Source organism: Hyaena hyaena, unplaced genomic scaffold (assembly GCF_003009895.1).
Source record: "Hyaena hyaena isolate Hyena2069 unplaced genomic scaffold, ASM300989v1 scaffold_231, whole genome shotgun sequence".
NCBI classification, from domain to species: domain Eukaryota; kingdom Metazoa; phylum Chordata; class Mammalia; order Carnivora; family Hyaenidae; genus Hyaena; species Hyaena hyaena.
The window spans coordinates 696,177-713,542 of NW_024080862.1; the positions used below are offsets into that span (position 1 = coordinate 696,177).

The 17,366-nt window shown below is 58.5% G+C and overlaps 1 protein-coding gene across 2 annotated transcripts in view; it reads right to left on the minus strand.

Annotated features, from left to right (window-relative positions):
* Positions 1–16,988: 16,988 nt before the first annotated feature.
* POC1A (POC1 centriolar protein A) overlaps positions 16,989–17,366 on the minus strand; it is a 71,015-nt gene continuing 70,637 nt past the window's right edge. For both annotated transcript variants that reach the window (XM_039243723.1, XM_039243724.1), the window contains exon 11: positions 16,989–17,194. In XM_039243723.1, coding sequence (XP_039099654.1) covers positions 17,096–17,194 — 99 coding nt within the window. In that variant the 3' untranslated portion in view covers positions 16,989–17,095. The remainder of the gene's footprint in view (positions 17,195–17,366) is intronic.

The window sequence follows — 17,366 nt, forward strand, 5'->3', positions numbered from 1 at the left end:
CCTCCCGGCCTCCGTCCCGCCCGGCCCTCCGCGCGCGCCGCGGCCTGACAGCCCCAATTAAACGGCGGCTCTGGCGGCCGCGCGCCGAGGCGTTCTCCGGGAGGCGGGGCCGCGGGGCCGGCGCCCGGGCTTAAAGGCGCCGCGCCGCCGCCGCCGCCCCTCCCCACAGAGTACGGGGGCGCGCTCGCGGCCCCGTGCGCCCGGAGACCTGCGCCTGCCTGGGCCCTCGCCCTGCCTCAGCCTGGAACTGGCTATGACCCGCCTGGGAGTGCCCTGCCAAGACCTTTCCCCCTAAGCCCGCGCTCCCAGGTCTTCCGAGTCCTACCTTAAAGGGCTGCCCTAGAGGCTTCCTGCGCCTATCATCCCCTCCCCACTTTCACTGAAGCAGAGTCTCCCCAAGGATGGGGCGGTGGGGGCAGTCACGCTGAGCCAACCTCCTCCACTCCTGTCTATCAACCCCATTCATTTATTTTCTCAGTGAGTTCATTCAACAACTGGAAACTGAACGCCTACTACGTGCCAGGCACTGTGCTTAGGAGGTCACCGCTTCACGCGACTGCCTAGTCCTTATGATGTCCATAGGCTCCGCGACCTGAAAGGGGGTCTTACCCCAGCAGGCCTGATGGGGAATCAGCAACCAGGGAACGGGCAGAGTAGGAGGACCCAGGGCCGTTCCACACTCCGCGGGCAAGAGTTGGAGAAATCCTGGAAAGGACCAGCCCTGGGAAGAAAGAGCGAGCCCTTTAAGAGAGCTTTACAAGCGGGGAGGTGACAGGCGCCGAGTGAAGCGCCACGTGACTTTTTCACTGGGGAGGGTGGGACAGGGAGCTCTCCTTTATCATCAGCTCTACCTCTTCAACCTCCTTCCCAATGTACCAATCAAGTTTCGCGGTAGGCGGGAGTGCGTCGCGCAGATGGCCAATCGTGACCGAAGGAGGTGGCTGGGAAGGGAGGCGGGGACTCATCACCCGTTCCACCCAGCGCGGAGAAGTGGGTGGAGTCTCCGCGAGCGCGGTGTATCGGCTCGCAGGAGGGCGGGGCGGAGGAGGTGAATGGAGCTGCAGGTAGCGTTGGAACAAAGCGGTTTGACTCGAGCGGCGCGCGTGCGCAATGCCCGCCGCGCTTTCCCTACCGAGCCGGTGTCCTCTGCCCCGGGAGGGAAGTAGCGGCTAGGCCCCGCTGTCCACCCGATCCGCTCCCTGCGGGCGGAGTGTCCCAACTTCCCTGCGGCTTAACCCTCTCACTCTGCCCGAGGCTGGCAAACAGCCACCTTGCCTCTACCTATCCCTTGTTGGGGGGAGTCGGGGTCAGAGGCGGGGCCGGAGGTGCCTGAGATTTCCTGAAGGGAGGGCCTCTGGAACCCGGAGGATTTGAGCTTTCCGCTGACAGGAAGGCATGAAGAGGGGCGGCCCTAGAGCAGTCCCCGCTTCCCCCAGTCTTCCATGTGGACGTTGAAGGGTTTCCCGAGCCACAGGGCTGTGTCGCAAAGGAGCAGAGGTCTTTCTCTCAGTCACACTCCAGAAACTTCAGACCATTGCAGCCAGAGATGGTCTTACCACCCGGGATACCTTGGCCAGGAGGTGAAAGGAGAATCGTGTCTCTGGCCTCTGCCCAGGGTTGTCCGGGGGGCGGGGGCTTGCAGGGAGAGTCTGCTTCCTTGGGGTCCTAGGACCTGTGGAAAAGCCTCAAGGGCCTGAGAAGCCCAGACCAGACTCTGCCCTGCCACTTGCTGATGAGTTGTGACTGTGGTTCTCAACCCGAGCCTCAGTTTTCTGGATTATAGGGAAGTGCTGGTTTGGATGGAGCCCAGCAAGCCCATGGCAGATCTGTCCAGCTGTGAGGGACTTCTCTGGGGGAGGGCCCTTGGCTGGCAGTCCAGGTGTTGGCTGTTGGAGATGGAGGCCACGAGTGAGAAAGAAGGTTGAGTGGACCACCAGCTGAGGGGACCTGCTGGCTGGTGACATTCCTCAGCGGGCTTGTTGAGGGCTTACTGGAGCTTCAGGCACACAGCAGTACCTGAGGAGAAAATTGGTCTCTGCTCTCACTAGTGGGGGCACAACTGAAATGGGGAGCTCCGGTGTGTCCCCAAGGTCCCTGTCCCCCCCCCCCATGGAGGAGAAAGAACCTCCCCGGATAGAGGAAAGGCGGCCCCTGCCACCCCTCCAATTAACTTGTGATGTCTCCCTTGCCTCCCCCTCAGGACCGCTCCAGGGGGTACCCAAACGCTAGAGGAGAGACCTGTGAGGACCCGGGTGTGGAAATGGAGAAACTCTCCAGGAGGTGGGGGCATCCTCCAGCAGGAATGTAAGAGGCAGGGTTCTGATGCATACAGGAGGAGGGGGGCACCTGAGAGGGTGACATTAAAAGCAAAGGAGTGGAAGAGAATTAGCATGGCTGTATAGGCTGCCATGTGTGGGGGGGTGTGGGCCCCGTCACTCAGGGAGGAGCCTTGGTTCCTGAGTGGGAGCCCCGCCTCCAGTCTTGACCGACTATGCATAAAGTGGAGTAGGGCAGGGACGTCCTGGGTGTATGTGTATGTGTATGTGTGTGCATGTGTGTGCAAGGGGGGGAATGCAGAACCCTCTGACTTACAGAGCGTAGCAGAAACTTGCCCTTGTTCAGGCAGCAAGAGACCAGAAATGCCTCTGCCAGGACCTTGCCCTTTAACAGTGAGCCTCCCTCAAGAATGCTGGGAAAGGGTACCTGGAAGAGGGAGCCTGGTGCCCTGGGCAAGGTCTTGGGATCAAAGACATTCCTCCTCTTCAGGAATGTGGCCTTTCCTGCCCTTCAGGGTTCAGGCCCTCCCTGTAGCCCCCAGGAGAGGTGCTGTACCTCCCTTCTTCCCCTCTCACCAGGGTCTCCCTGAGGGCCAGTGTGGGGGCTGGGCCCCCAGAACCTCTGGGTTCCTGGGGGGTGAGCTGGTCTCAGGAGAGGAACTGCAGGTGGGGTATGTTTGAGCTCTCAGAAGGCCGTCCCTTTTTCCCACACACCTCCAGGCCTTTGCACACATTTTTTGACCTCACCTTTGCCTGCCTTCTAGAAGATCCCAGTTCAGGTGTCACTCTCAGGGAGGCCTCCTCTGATCCTCCAGGCTAGAATTACCCCCCTGCTCGGTGGCCCTGGGATCCCTGCCCTCATCTTTGCTCTGGAATCTATCACTGTCACTGTTCAACACTCCCCACCAGCCTTTCTCCCTTTGGACACCCAATGGCATGTCTACCTCTCCTCAAGACCATTCTTCCTCCCGCCATCTGCCTCATCCCTGTTCCTCCGAGGTGCCAGGCCTAAGTCCATGAGGCGTGTTTGCAGCTACCTTCCCTGTCTGCACGTCTACATATAATCCAGCCCCAGAAGCACAGGGAAGGGGCCTTCTCAGCAGGGCAAGGCTTGGCTACCACAGTGGGACATTTGATGTGAGTTGAGCAGATATGAACGGATATGCACCTGCCCCCCACACGCACATTCACATGGCTTGGTAACCCAGGAACTATGTCACCAAGAATAATTTAAGTATCTTGGAAGCAAACTTTCCTTTTTCCACTGGAGCTCATAGATTTCTTAGAGACAGGCCAACATTTTTTTTTAAGTTTATTTTGAGAGAGAATGTGGCGGGGGGAGAGAGAGAGAGAATCTCAAGCAGACTCCACTCTGTCAGCACGAAGCCCAGCGCAGGGCTTGAACCCATGAACTGGGAGATCATGGGCCAATACGTTTTGAACAGCATATGCCAGAGTGCAAGGAAGGTGGGGTGTGGGGGGTCAGTTCCTTGCCCTCCTGGCCTAAGAAGGCTAACACAAATTTAGGGTGAGCTCCTGCTTGCTTCCAGGAGGGCATAAGGATGGATTTCACATCCCACCATGAGAGCTGAGCAGGGGCTGGGGAGAGAGCCGAGCACTCCAGCCCAACTGAGGGTCACTGTGCTTGTCCCCGAACCTTGGGACAGCTTCTCCATCCCTTGGTGGGGTGCCTGTGTGGCCTGTAGTCAGAACGGGTAAGAAGGGAACTGGGCAAGGCCCCGGCAACTCCCCTGCCCTGGACAGAACTCTTGCTGTGCAGTCCTGTGCTTGTACGTGTACACACACCCACGCAAGGACACACACTGTACACACCTATGCTGTATCATATCCTCACAAGCATAGATGTCTGTGTGCAGAAGTACACAATACATGTGGACACACACAGACTCTGCCTGTCGGGGCACTTGCCGCTCTTACTGGACGTAGCCTGGAAGGGTTCTTACAGGCCGGGAGAATCTGCACTCCCCTCCCCAGCCCTCCAGTCACCTGGGCTCACCCTGTCCTATTGGCTATTGCTAGGGTCTCTTGCGGTGACAAGTTCTGAATGGCACCATTTTGCTGCTGCCTTCCTTCTAGTGGGGAGCTGCAGGGCCCTGGGTGATGGCAGTGCAGCATGGGGAAGCTGTGGCCGGGACGGAGCTAGCATTGGGGAGCCACGTGCCTATTCATCCTCCCCCTGCCCTGCCCAGGTGTGTGGGCCAGAGGGGTGGGAGCACAGGGCCCTGGGGAGCAGGTGGGAGAGGGTCACACCCAGGATAAGCAGAGAACAAGACCCGGCAGGATGAAACTCCCCAAGGCTGCCTGGAGAAGGCAAAGGGGAAGAAGTGAGGAGAGCCAGGCCGCCGTGGAACCTCCCCACCATTCACGCTCAGACATTTCCAAGCACCTGCTCTGGGCCAGGGAGTGTGCGGGCAAGGCAACTGGGACCAGAGAGGGAAGCTGGGCCAAGGTAATTCTTCCCTCTCCCTGCTCCCCACTCAGCGGGAGCAGGCCCTCAGCCCACCTCCCCATGTGGATCCCCGTCGCTCACTTGAGAGTGTGCCTCTCCCAGCTGCATACCCAGCCCACTGGGGCCAACCTTAGGAGAGAGACTACAGGACACAAACACAGGGCTCTGCCTTACTTTGTCCCTGGCAGGCATTACTAGTCAATCACAGCACTTTCTCCTGCTGAGCCATTCTCTGGCCTCAAAACCCTTCCAAGCAGGCATGACCAGCTGATTGGTTGTGGTAGGCAAGGGAGATAAAACCTATTTGCTAAGGCTTAAATACACAGGCAGACCAGCCATGGCCTCTCTGTCCTCAGCCCCAGCTCACTTCACCCTGACCTCCCCCTGCTCCCTACTCTGTGCCCAGACACAACACCTCTGCTTCCACACACTTCCTCATTCCACACCCCACCCTCTGAAATCATCTCCAGCTTCTGAGGGGCCTCAGTGTCAGGAAGCCTGCCCTGCCTGATCTCAGCGGAGTCTGCTCCTTCTTCTGGTCCTCCCCGTGTATTTTCTGCCCTCTCCCCACTTAAGGGCAGGTCAGCCTGCAAGGATCTGTGGTACAGCAGGTCCAGCCATGGAGCCTCACCTGTGACCTCACCTATGTGAGCTCCTCTTTCATCACTGGGGTCCCCCTGTGGTCACCCAGAGTCCTGGGGCCCAACCATGCCTTCCTCGTGGCCCTGCCCTCCCTCTCTTCCAAGCTCTCCCCAGCATGAGGGCTCCCTTAAGGGAGATGGGGTTCTACTCTTTTCAGGGCTGATTTGGGATTGATGTCAAGCAGGCCTGCTTTCTGTCCTGGCACAAAGCCACACCTTGTGCTGCCCTCATCCTATGGCAGCTTTTACATCCTCAGCCCTGCGTGCAGCAAGATTCTTCAGTGAGGAGCCCAGGGCTTGTCTGTTCTACAGGTGGGGAAGCTGAGGCCTAGGAAGGGAAATGTCTTGCCCAAGGGCCTGACTGCAGGCCCAGCCAGTTACTCACTTACCCCTTGGGCCTGGGGTGAGTCATGGTGGCCCAGGTGATGGGAAGGAAACACATAAACACGGGGAAGTGGGAAGGGCAATCTTGGAGACAGGAGTTAGTGCTCCCTGGGACTCCCAGCTATGAGCTGCCACACACAGGCCCCAGTGGGCTTACTGGGCAGGTGCACGCCTGACAGTCTCAAACCCTCTTCCTTCTGGCTGAGTGTCCAGGCTTTGCATCAGCTCTGGAAAGGCTGTCAACACATTTGACAGATGGGGACACTGAGGCCCATGGTTACCACTCAAGCTGTGGCAATGGGCTGGGCCCCAGACTAAGAACCCAGAGCTCCTTTCCCCTAGGTGAGGGGTTCCCAGCTGGCTCTTATTATGGCTCTAGGCCCCTGTAGGAGGAGCCCAAGCATGGCCCACAGGGAGCCCTTGCTTTACCTGCTCTTCCCCATTCCTGGGGTGGAAGGGGGCCAATGCCAGCAGGGTGGGGGACTGATGGGGGGGAGGCATGTGCAGCTATTCACCCCCAAAGAGAGGGGGCTATATCTTATAGCACATAGCTTATGTGCTATTAAACGCTCTTTCCACTTCCATGGCATACTTGGCCAATCCATGGCACAGTTTCAGATCTGCCTTCCCAGGCCCTCCTACTTCTCCCTGGTCCATCTTCCCAGCCTCCTTCCCAGCCCCTACTCCATTCCCCACATGGCAACCGGAGGAATCTTTTGAGAATGTGAATCAGACTTGGCCTCCTTCTGCTCTAGAGCTTCCCACTGTCCTGGCAAAGTCCCAGCTCCTCACTGTGGCCAGTGTGGCCCTTGATGGTGTGGCTCTGCCCCTCTCTCCACCTCCCTGCCTCTTCTCAGGGCCCGAGATTCTCTGACAGCCCCCACTCTCCCAGCCCAGCCCTGTCCCTGTGTTGTCCTCCTGTTCTGTGTTTAGGGCCTTTGCACTCGCTTGTCCCTGTGCTGGAAACCTCCTCCTCCAGCTCTTGCCTTTAGATGCCTTCTTACCCTTCTCCCCAAACCCATTTGTCCTCCAGAGCCAGGGTGGGCATCTAGGAAGTGGCTGGGCCAGCACTGGAATGCCCCTCTCCTTCTAGACTTTGTGTTGTCAGCCCCAAGCTGATGGCCCTATGATTTAAAATGCCTTTGGCTCTCCCCTGCATGCTGGATGGTTCTGGAAGCCTCTCACTTCCATTTCTCACTTGGGCGTCAGCCTGTCCTGCATGACCTGCCGAGTCACTCAGTGGGATCAACTGGAGCCAGAAGAGGCTCCTTGCCATGAAGGGATGGATTCCTGCTCTCAACCTGCCCAGCAGGACCTCGTCCCCATCCTCAGGCTGTTGGCCTCAATTTCCCTGTTTCAGAGAGGGCTCTCCTACCCTGCCATCTAGGTGCCGCCTACACTTTCTCCAAAGATTAAGCCCAAACTCCCACCTCCTGGTGGATTCAGAGGTCCTAAGCCTGGACCCTGGAGGAGGGGCTGGGCTGGGGGCTAGACTTGGCTGGGAGCCCCGTCCAATGACACCTAGGCCATCCCTAGAGGGCCAGAAACTGCTCCACAGCCTCAGGAAACCAGGCAGGCTGGGCCTGCTTTCCTGGGTGCTCAGAAGAAGGCCGAAGAGAGGGAGAGTCCAGATAAACCCAGGTGAGCCAGTTCCCTGCCCCAAAGCCACAGGTTCCCTCCTTTGAGTCTTTACCCTGAACTGATCCCCCCCTCCCTCTAGTGACATTCGGGGCTTAAGGGCAGCACCTCATGAGCCCACCTAGGCTCTGAGGGATGGAAGCCAGGGCCTTGGGAGTAGGAGTCCTTAACAACCTGTCCATCTGTCTACCATGTTGCCCTTGACCTCCGGCTCCAGGCTTCTGATCCTTCTGAGGCAACCTCTACTAGGAAGGGCCTGGAGCCCAAGGGCCTAAGCAGGGGTGGGAGGGTGGAGGGCATCTTGGACAGGGGTTCCCAGTCAGAGCAAAGGCAGGAAACAGTGATGGAGTCAGGAGTGTGTGTGTGAGTGTGTGTGTGTGTGTGTGTGTGTGTCCCGGTTCTGTCTTTGCTGAACCGGCCTGTAGGTTTATGATTGGGAGAGCCAGCAGCGGCAGGCTCCTGACAGTAAAGTCAGCCCAACCTTTGAGGCTGGGAGGGTGGAGGAGGCTGGGAATTCCCAGGGTATCTGAGTAGGGCGGAAGTGCCAGGGGCCTGGGCTGGGTCTGCTTCGGGTGGGCCAAGGGGTGGAGACTGCTAGGTCTCTCTGTAGCTGCCAGGCCTAATTGCCTCATTAGTATCTGCCTGCCGCCCGCCCGGGCCTGTCTGGTTCCCTCCCCAACGGCCCACACAGCCCTGTTTTTCAGGAATCCCTCCTATGAGGCACTGGTGACAGTGACGGTGACCACATGATCATGACAAGGCTGGGGAAATGGTCTGGGAGCCAGCTGGCCTGGGCCAGGCACGAGGTTGCTGGGTTGAGGCCTCAGCGTCCAGGGTTTCCTGCCCTGCGCCGTCCCACATGGGCTCAGCTGTCAGGCTGCCCTCCCGGAGCTGGATATACTGTGTTCCCAGGCACACGGGCACCAGTATCAGCAACAGAAAACAGTCTGGAGGCCCCCCCTTCCTGGCCCGGTCCTACCCAGCCCTACTCCTGCCACAGGGGCACGTGCCCCAAGACCTGGGAGAATCTGCAAAGACGAGGGTCTCTTGGGAGAGAGAAGTCTAAGGGACTCTGAGCAGGAGCCAAAGTGTGAGTGTGTCATGTGTGTTGGGACAGGGCAGGAGTGAGAGGAGGGTGGTGGGTGGAGGCCGGGGCGCCTGACCAAGAGACCTGGTTCTAATCCTGATTCTACCACCAGCCTCCCTTCTCTGGGCCTCAGTTTCCTCCTCTGTAAACCGGGAGTCCAATGTGCCAGGCAAACTGCTCTGAGGCAGGAGGAAGCCCACCACTGAAGAGTCCAGCCAAGGGCTGAGCACGCGTTCCCTGGGTCAACCCTCTTGTGCCTGGATAGTCGGAGGAGGGCCCTGGGGGCAGGTGATGGCCCCCAAGGGAAGGCCTCTGGGAGCAGAGGGATGAGAAGGGGGCGTGTAGCAGCTGTGCCAGGGAATGTGAGCAGAATGGGCTCTGAGCAGAGAGGCTGGGCCTGACCGGGAGGTGAAACAGAGACTGAGGAGACAGAGCATCTCTTCTGATGCTGGAGCTGGTGGCTGCCCTGTCCTGAGGCTGATGTCGTGGTAGGGGCGGTGGCATGAGCGCTCCCAACACCTGGGGCCTGCCTGTGCAGGTTCCATCCCGTGGGGCAAGGCCCTGCCTGCCGGTCTCCTGCCTTTGACTCTGCGGCCACGCCTGCCCACCCTCCTGGCTGCCCTCCCATGATGAAGGGTAGGGAGGGAATCGGAGTCATCAGGACCTGAACATGGCTCAAACACGGTCCTACCTCCAAGCCTCGGCCATGCCAGCCCCTTGCTGCCTTCTATTCACCCTTCCTTAGCTGTCACCCCCATTCAGTTCCCACCTTTTGCTTAGACCCAGCAGACAACAGCCCCTATTCTGAACTAACTCAGAGAGCCTTTCCCATCATGGGGCTTTGACCTATACCTCCTGCCTCTTCAAGGGCTTTTCCTGTAGCTGTCCAAAATGGGATCCATGGAACACTGGGCTGGCCCAGCACACCTCAGTAAGAAAGGTTAAGTGGTCAAATGTCTGGAAAACACTATGAGCTCTTGGCCCAAGCTGCATAGCATAGGAGTGTGTTGAAGGCTCTGACAAGTCCTGTAAGGATCGAGCTGGATTTATTTATCTAGTATTTTCCAAAGTCTGGCAACCACAGTGTGAGTTTCCTACATAACCTCCACTCTCAGCTCATGGGACTGTGCCCTCAGCACGTCCTTCAGGGGAGAAAGTGGCCTTATGTTGTCCAGTTGCTGTTCATACCACATTCTCTTCTCTGGACTGTGCTTCCCATCTTCAGGGTCATCAAGGTGATTACTCAGAACCCCATACCCTTTTTCTGGCCTGCTTTAGGGCCCTGTGGTCTGCTTTCTGCCAGCAGGTCCAGCCACCCCCGTGGGATCAGAAGCTAGCCTGGTGGGAAGGTGAGGGTGATAAATGGACGCTAGGCAATGGGCCGGAGAGGAAGGAGGTAAGCCAGACACCCAGCCATGTTTTCCCCAACCAGCAGCTGCCAGCTCTTGGACCTGACCAGCTCTGGTGGCCTCTAGCTCGAGGCTGCACAGGCTGGGCGGGGTGGATGGAAGGGCTGTGGTGTCTCAGCTTGGGAGCTGCGGACAGGCCCCCCTCCCCAAGCCCAGGCCAGAGTTGGGTTACGAGCCCTGAGGGTCTCCTAATGAGTTCCACATGCAAGTGGATGCCTCAGAAAGGAAATGGGAAGGGGCTGGGGCAGGGGAGAGGGACCTGAGGATTGGAAACATGTGTGGAGGAGGAGGAGGATGCGGAGGATGACGGAGGGGTGGGGGAGAAAGAGGGGGAGCAGCAAGAGGAGACTTTATTCCCAGAAGTCCTGGTGCCCACCCTCCACGAGGCTGACTGCCAGGCCCCCAAGCCCCTGTCAGAGGCCCCCAGGCCACCAGTCTGCTGGGAGAGTGGTGGGAGGGACCTCAGAGGGCCTACTCCTTTACTTGGGTGGAAAAAGCCCCAGCCTCCGAGCCCTGCTTAGTGGGGGTTCTGAGCCACTAGGGGCAGGATAGAGCCAGCTGGGTGGGAGGGGCCATGGGGACCTAAGGAAGCCCCCTCCCAGTGCCAGCCAGCAGCAAAAAAGTCCACCCGGCTTCCCCTACTCCACTGGAGAGCCCTGGGTGCAGCAAGGCCACTGACTTGTCAACTCTGACCCCCTACTTTGCCCCTCTTGGCTGCCCCGCCCCACCCCCACTCACGTGGGACACCTGGATTGGCCTGGTAGCTGGAAACCTCATTAAGAAGAAAAAAACAAGGGCTGTGTGGGAGCCATGTTGACACGTGGGGTGGGGGTGTCTGGTGAGAGAGACCCGAGGTGGGTAGGGAGCAGAATCTCAGGGCCTTGCGGGGTATGACAGATTTCCCCCTCCCCAGGAGCACTGGTTGAGCCCCAGGTTTCCAGCCAGCTGACCAAGATGGAGCCTGGAGTGGGCCTTATAGCCAGCTGGCCAGCCTGCAGGACTCAGATGCCAGGAGCCCAGCCCTTCATCCCCCACCTCCAGACCTCTCCCCAGGCCATGCACTGGAGCCCAGCAAGGACAAGGCCTGTTCTTAGAGCTTTGTGTGAATTGCCTTGGTGAGTCTTCCCAGCAGCCCTATGAGGTCACTCCTGCTCTTACCCCATATCATGGAGGAGGAGGCTGAGGTACAGAGAGGTACATATAGAACATTCCTGGCATCAGGAATAGAGGGTGCAAAGGTCCTGGGGCTGGAATGTGCCTGGTGTGTCCAAGAAACAGCAAAGAGGTCGGTGTGGCTGGAGGGGCATGAGAGGAGGGTGGAGGGTGGCAAGAGACGGGGTAGGGGATAGGCAGGATTGAATCGTGGGGAGCACTGGGGCCTCCACTCACTGTGGAGGAGGCTGGGGAACCAACCACTGGAAGTGGTGGAGCAGGGATGGCACAAGCTATCTCACCAGCTCTCTCATTATTTATTACTTTTTATTCTGATAGCTTAGTCGTCTCTGGCTGCTCTGTTGAGAACAGATGGGGTGGGACGAGAGCGAAAGTGGGAGACCAGGCAGGAAACGATCAGGTATCTCAGCGGGTCCTGGCTCCTTGGGGGGTTTAGCTTTGGGATGGCCTGAGTGGTGGGCAGGCCCGAGCTTCTGGGGGAGGCTGACAGGGCCTTCACCTGACCTGCACAAGCCTGAGGCTCCATCCCTCACCGGGGGGGCTATAGAGTGGAAGCTACCCCAGGCCAGAGGCATCTACTGACCAACAGGAGACTTCAGGGTGCCTCTCAAAAGGCATGGGCATCCTTGTGGGGTCTCACAAATGGCTCTACCTCAAACACACCCTAACTACCAAGGGAGCTAGACCCAACCCCAGGACCAGGGCAACCCCAGGAGCAAAGGTCAGCTTCCCGGTTCAGCTAAGAAGTCCCTGGAAGCAGCCCAGACATGGGCTGGCCCAGGCCTCTGTGACAGAAAGCACCTTCTGTTTCCAGTTAACAGGCGCATGTGAGCTGCTGCCTGGAGGGTCTGGGAGGACTAATTACCCCCCTTCTCTGGCTCCAAGTTTCAGAGGCTTCTGAGGAGCCAATCCAGGAGCAGTTGTCACGGGAGAAAGATTCTAGGGGTTGAGCTGGGAGTGAGGAGCACAGCCAGCATCTCCATCCCAACCTTGGACAGGAGGGCATGTCTTTGGGGTGGCTCTGGCTGGGGTCAGGATTTATGGGGCTCAGCGCAGAGGTCGGATGGGGCATCACAGTTCTTCTGGGAGAACTAGATGGTTCTAGAGACCTGCCAGGGGAGGGCAGGGGGAAGGCAAAGGTCTGGAAGAGGCCAGTTGAGTAGAGCATCTATGGGGTGCGTGTGCCCTTGGCCAGGCCTGAGACCAAGAGAGCGACAAAGACTGGCAAGACATGGGCCCCGATGCTGAGGGACGTCCTTGGCTCCAAGAGAGTCTTGATTCCAAGGCTGAGTTTAACGGGGCCAGAAATCCACCCAGGCCTTGTCACTGAGCACCCAGTGGGAGGAGGATGGAGACAGGCTGGGGCATGTCAGGACGCAGCAGGACAACCCTGCCAGCACGGGCTCTGGCTCCTGCTGGGCACCCGCTTGGGCCCGAAGGAGAAGCTTGAGGCCGAGAAAGGGAAGCTCTGGCAGAACCCGACTTCCTCTCCTGCCCAGGTTCCTTGTCCCGGCACTCAGATTTCTCATCAGTGGTAGGACATTAGGTGGGGGTGGCATTCCTGCAGCAAGAAGTGCTCCCGGGCAGATGGGGCTAAGGTGGCCTCACCTAAAGTGAAAGCACTCCTTGCCCTATAAATAGGTTCTGGGAGAGTGGATGGCAGCTCCCAGCCGAGGAGGGGCTGGCAAGAAAGCTTCCTAATGGCTTCACCCCAGGCTCTCTGGCCTGGCTCCAGTCTTATCTTGAGCTCCGCTGGGCCCTCAGGGGTCGGGAGTCAGGAGTGAAGCTTCTAAAAGACTTGCGTGGCCGAGTAAGTGAAAGTAAGTGAGCCCGGGTTGCCAGGGCCTCGCAGCGAGGGTGGGCTGGAGCCCACCAGCCAATGGGACGAGGCCCCGCGTCTGGGTGCGGTGCTCACAGGAAGTGGAAGGACACTCCAGGACATCAGGCCGCCAACAGCCTGCCACCGCCGTGCCGCCGTCTTGGCAAAGTGGTTTCTTCAGCAGCCTGGGGTGGGTGGGGCGGAGCAGGGGTGCTCAGTGACAAGGCCCGGGTGGATTTCTGGCCCCCTTAAACGGCCATACACCAATTAAGGCGGAAGCCATGAGGGACCCATCTTGAGCAAATCATTTAGGAAAATGAGGTTAATGACAGGGAGCCAGGACAACAGGGCCGGTGTGACTCACCGCGCTCCCGCTCGCTCAGCAGGCTGGGTTTCCGGGATTCCGGGTAATCACAAACGCCCACCCTCAAGCCTGTGCTAGCCCTGGTGGCGGCCTTGGTGACAGCAGAGAGGTGGCCTTAGAGTGCTTGCCTCCTCGGGTGGGGGAGGGGCTGCCCTGAGTCTCCCTGTCTGCTGGCCCAAATCCCTCTTTACCACTGGGCCACAGGATCAGGAGTTCGTGAGTGTAGCCATTTTAGAATTCCAGAGCCAGACGGACCATCAGCCCATTGACACATGGAGCAACTTCCAGGGAAGGGGCCTGACCTGTCAGAAGTGTCACCCTGGGCTGGCGGGGGCAGGGAGTCACACACTGACCACACTCTCGCTCTGGGCCATTCACTGCTCTGAGCACCTCATGTACCTGAGGACACAGGTATATAATCTCACAGAGGGTCTACAAACTTGGGGAACTGATTCGAGACCACGGAGCTAGCAGGTGGCAAATCTGGCATCTGGACTTGGGCAGTGGGCCAGGGATCCCGACTCCCACAGCGACCCCTGACTCCACTGCTCTGACCTCTTGGCAGCCTGCTTGCACACAGCCCACCACCACGGAGAAGTCCTGGATCGTGGCAAGCGGATCCGGGGACAGAGGGATAGGATGGTGCTGGGTGGGAGGACAGCAGAGTTTCCAGGGCAGGCTGGCTGGTGCCACCCGAGTCTCTGAAAGGCCATGGTCAGAGGCTCGTGGGGAGTGGAGACTCGGGAGAAAGGGCAGCAGGCTTGCCATGGGCCAGGACAGGACGCAGTTGCTGCTTTCTGGCTTGGTGGTCCAGCCCGCCTGAGCTGCCTCCTTCAGTCTCTCTGGCAGAAGTACAGGTTCATCCTGGAACCCCAAGAATCTGGCAAAGGGTAGGTGGGGGGATCACAATTTAAATCACCAATCACCGACACCTGTTCTTTTATTTCACATTCGGAAAATTAGGGCATGAGAGAAGGGGGCGGTGGGAACTGCCGCTAGGATATACTTCCTAACAAAAACCCCCCTAACATAATCTCACCTTCCTAGCACAGACAGAGAGAGGGAGGGGTGGGGAGGGAGATGGCTGCGATTTGGATTTTTGGGAGCTGTTATCAAAATCCACAACCAGAAAATACAGTGGCTGAGCAGAGCCATTTGCATTTTCAGAAGGCTGCTGTTGAGCTTAGCAGCACCAGTTTGGGGCCTGGGGGCTGGTAAGAGCCCCTATGACAGAGGGGCCAGCGGCAAGGGCTGGCAGGAGACACCACCACAAGAAAGGCCCTGTCATGTGGCCCCCAACCTTGCCAAGCCCCCTCAAGCCCACCTAGGCCTCACACTCCTCCCCTGCTCGTGAGACTCCCCACAGCCAAACAGCCTAGTGTCGGTCTTGCCCAGCTCAGGGTCCTGTAGCACCTTCATGGGCTGGGGTCAGGGCACCCTAGGGTCTCCTGTCCCCTCTTCCTCAGGAACAATCTGGGCCCCTAGATCCTCACTCAGAGCAGTGAGGTCCCAAGTCAGGCCCCACATGAGCAATTTCAAAAAGGAACTCTTTGGGGAAGAAATTAGCCCTTTCATTGCTCTCCCTTGTGTGTGTGACACACTGACCCTGAGCCTTGGAGGAGGTGGGTTCTCTGTGGTGTTTCAAAGACAAATGCAGCCCTCCGAGAACCTTCTTCCCCCCAGTTCTGGGTCTGGCTGGTGGTTCCATCAAGGCAGCTGTGTGACTGTGTGGGAAACCCCTCAGGAGACCCTGCATGGGCTACTCCAGCGGAGTCCTCTCAGCCAGCCCGTGGCTGCCTCCGTGTGAGACAGCCCAGGCGGGCCTGCCTCAGAACACGCAGACACCGGCCTACAAGGGGTGTGGTGAGGGGGGCTGATAAACTAGGGCGAGGCTCCCAGGGTCAAATGCTACACCATCACCCCCAGGCCATTTCCCAAATCCCTAGCAGGCTCTCCATCTACATTTTCTTCACAGAGAAAACGCAATCCTGGGGTAAACTGAAGGCAGGGAGATGGCAGCCTAGGCCTGGCCCGAGGGCAAGAGCTGCCAGACAGTGCCTGGAGACCTGGCTCCCGTCCTGCTGTCCCCAATGAGGGGGTACCATCTGTGTCTCTCGAGATGACCTCACCCTGGGATGGCTGCTCAAATCACTGGAGCCCCAGCACTGGGACCTCCAGCTTCATGACTGGAAGCTACCGCAGGCCAGCCAGCATGGGAGGGGATGACAGCGCTGGTCCCACAAGCTGCATCCTCTCAGCAGGCTCACTTAGCGGTGCCGAGGCCCTGAAGGCCTTTATAGAAGGGAAGCCCGTAAAGAGGCAACTGAGCACCTCACCTGCCAGTTCTGACCAGCAGACCCGCCCAACTCTTCTACACATGCAGGGCCACGTGGGAAGCCTCAGCAGGTCCCTGGGAACCTCTAGAAGGGCCTGAGCCAGCAGCCTCTTCCCCACTTTGCCACTCCCAGCTCATGGGGAGCGTGCCTCCCTCACAGGCCCCTGGAGGGGTGGTTACCACTACCACACAACACAAGAACCTGAGGCTCAGAGAGGTTATGTCACCATGTGGAGGTTACACAGCTGGCTAAAGGCAGAATCTGTAGCCTGACCTGGGACTGCGGCTCTCTCCACACAGCTGGAGGAGGCAGCTTCCCCATTCTCGTCGTCGTGTATCAGAGCTCCATAAAGGATGCCTCCTCGGCAGCCCAAGCTCCTGGCATTCAGGCTCTGCTCCCACTCGGAAGCCACAGAGTCCGGGAACCTCATTAGCTGCACAGTACTGACAGCTCCCGAGATCTAACACTGCCCCCCAGGGCTCTCAGGGCAAGGCAGGTATACTGAAGGATAAATACCTCTCTGGCTGGCTGGGCCCCAAGAAGCCAAATGCTGAAAGCATGGACAGCACCAAGACATATGGCAAACACTGCCTGGCTCTCCCTGCAGGGATGCAGAGGAAGGCGCCTATGGGAACCCTCAGGAGTAAGTGGAAATGCAGGTGCCTGAGTCCTCCAGGATCCAATCGAGGAAGCCAGCTTGGGGGGCAGCCAGGGGGTGGTGGGTGTTGTGTCGAGACTCTGGCTGTCCTTGCTCCCCCAATACCCTGAGGTGACCTGGCGGGGGCTCTCTGAAGTCACCACTTTCATTCTCCCTTTATGGGCCCTGGGGATGAGGGCACTGGTAAGGTCTCACTCTGAACAAGCCACTTTTTTTAGAAGCTCAATAAAGTCCACTTTAATTTCAGATTCCTTCACCCTCATGCATACAGAGGAGGAAGCCACCAGGCCCCAGTGAACATGTGTGAGGCAGAAATCAAGGCCACTGCAAAGCTCCCACCTCCCCGCAAGTGCTTGTTTCTGGATAAACCTCCGATGGGCCCTCACTGGGCCTTTTGTCAGATTTTGGGAAAACTCCTGGCTCATCCATCCAATGTAGTCCATTGCTATGGGTGGGAAGAGCCAGTCATATGACAGAAAGGTGGACAAAGCCCAGGAATGGGCTCTTCCCGAGGCGGGGGAAGCTGTGATCTTAGGGCTCACTGGGACTCTGAGGTAGCAAACATTTCTGAGTGACTCCTTCACATTGAATCAAACACAGTCCATTCTGCACGTGTGGGCCCTGCCCATGGGGGGCTCCCACCACCAGGTGGAGAGCCTCCAGGTGCAGAGAGCAGGCAGAGGACAGAGACAGGGGCATCATCTCTGGGTCTCAGGGATGGATGTGATGCCCATAGAGCGGAATCCCCTTCATTTATTTACCCAAGCCGCATAGTACCAATCCCCAGCCTGCCACCCCCTCCCCCAAAATCGACTGAGCTCTTGATTCTTGCTCCCCTGATCATGGTGTTGTTCTCTGCATGATTAGCTGCTGGTTCTCCAGACACTGCTTCAGCTTGTCCTCCGTCAGTGTCAACCGCTGCTCCAGGATGGAGACTGTCTGCAAAAGAAATGGTGGACAGGCTTCAGAGTTGCCCTAGGGATCCCCTCAGCCAGTCCTGCTCAGCTGCTTGGCCTGCTGTCCTGTCTGGTCCCTGGCTCTGGCGGCGGCTGGGTCCACTCTTGCCTTCGTGTCTCCTCCTGGTTCTGGATGGCTGTTCTCTGACGTTTGC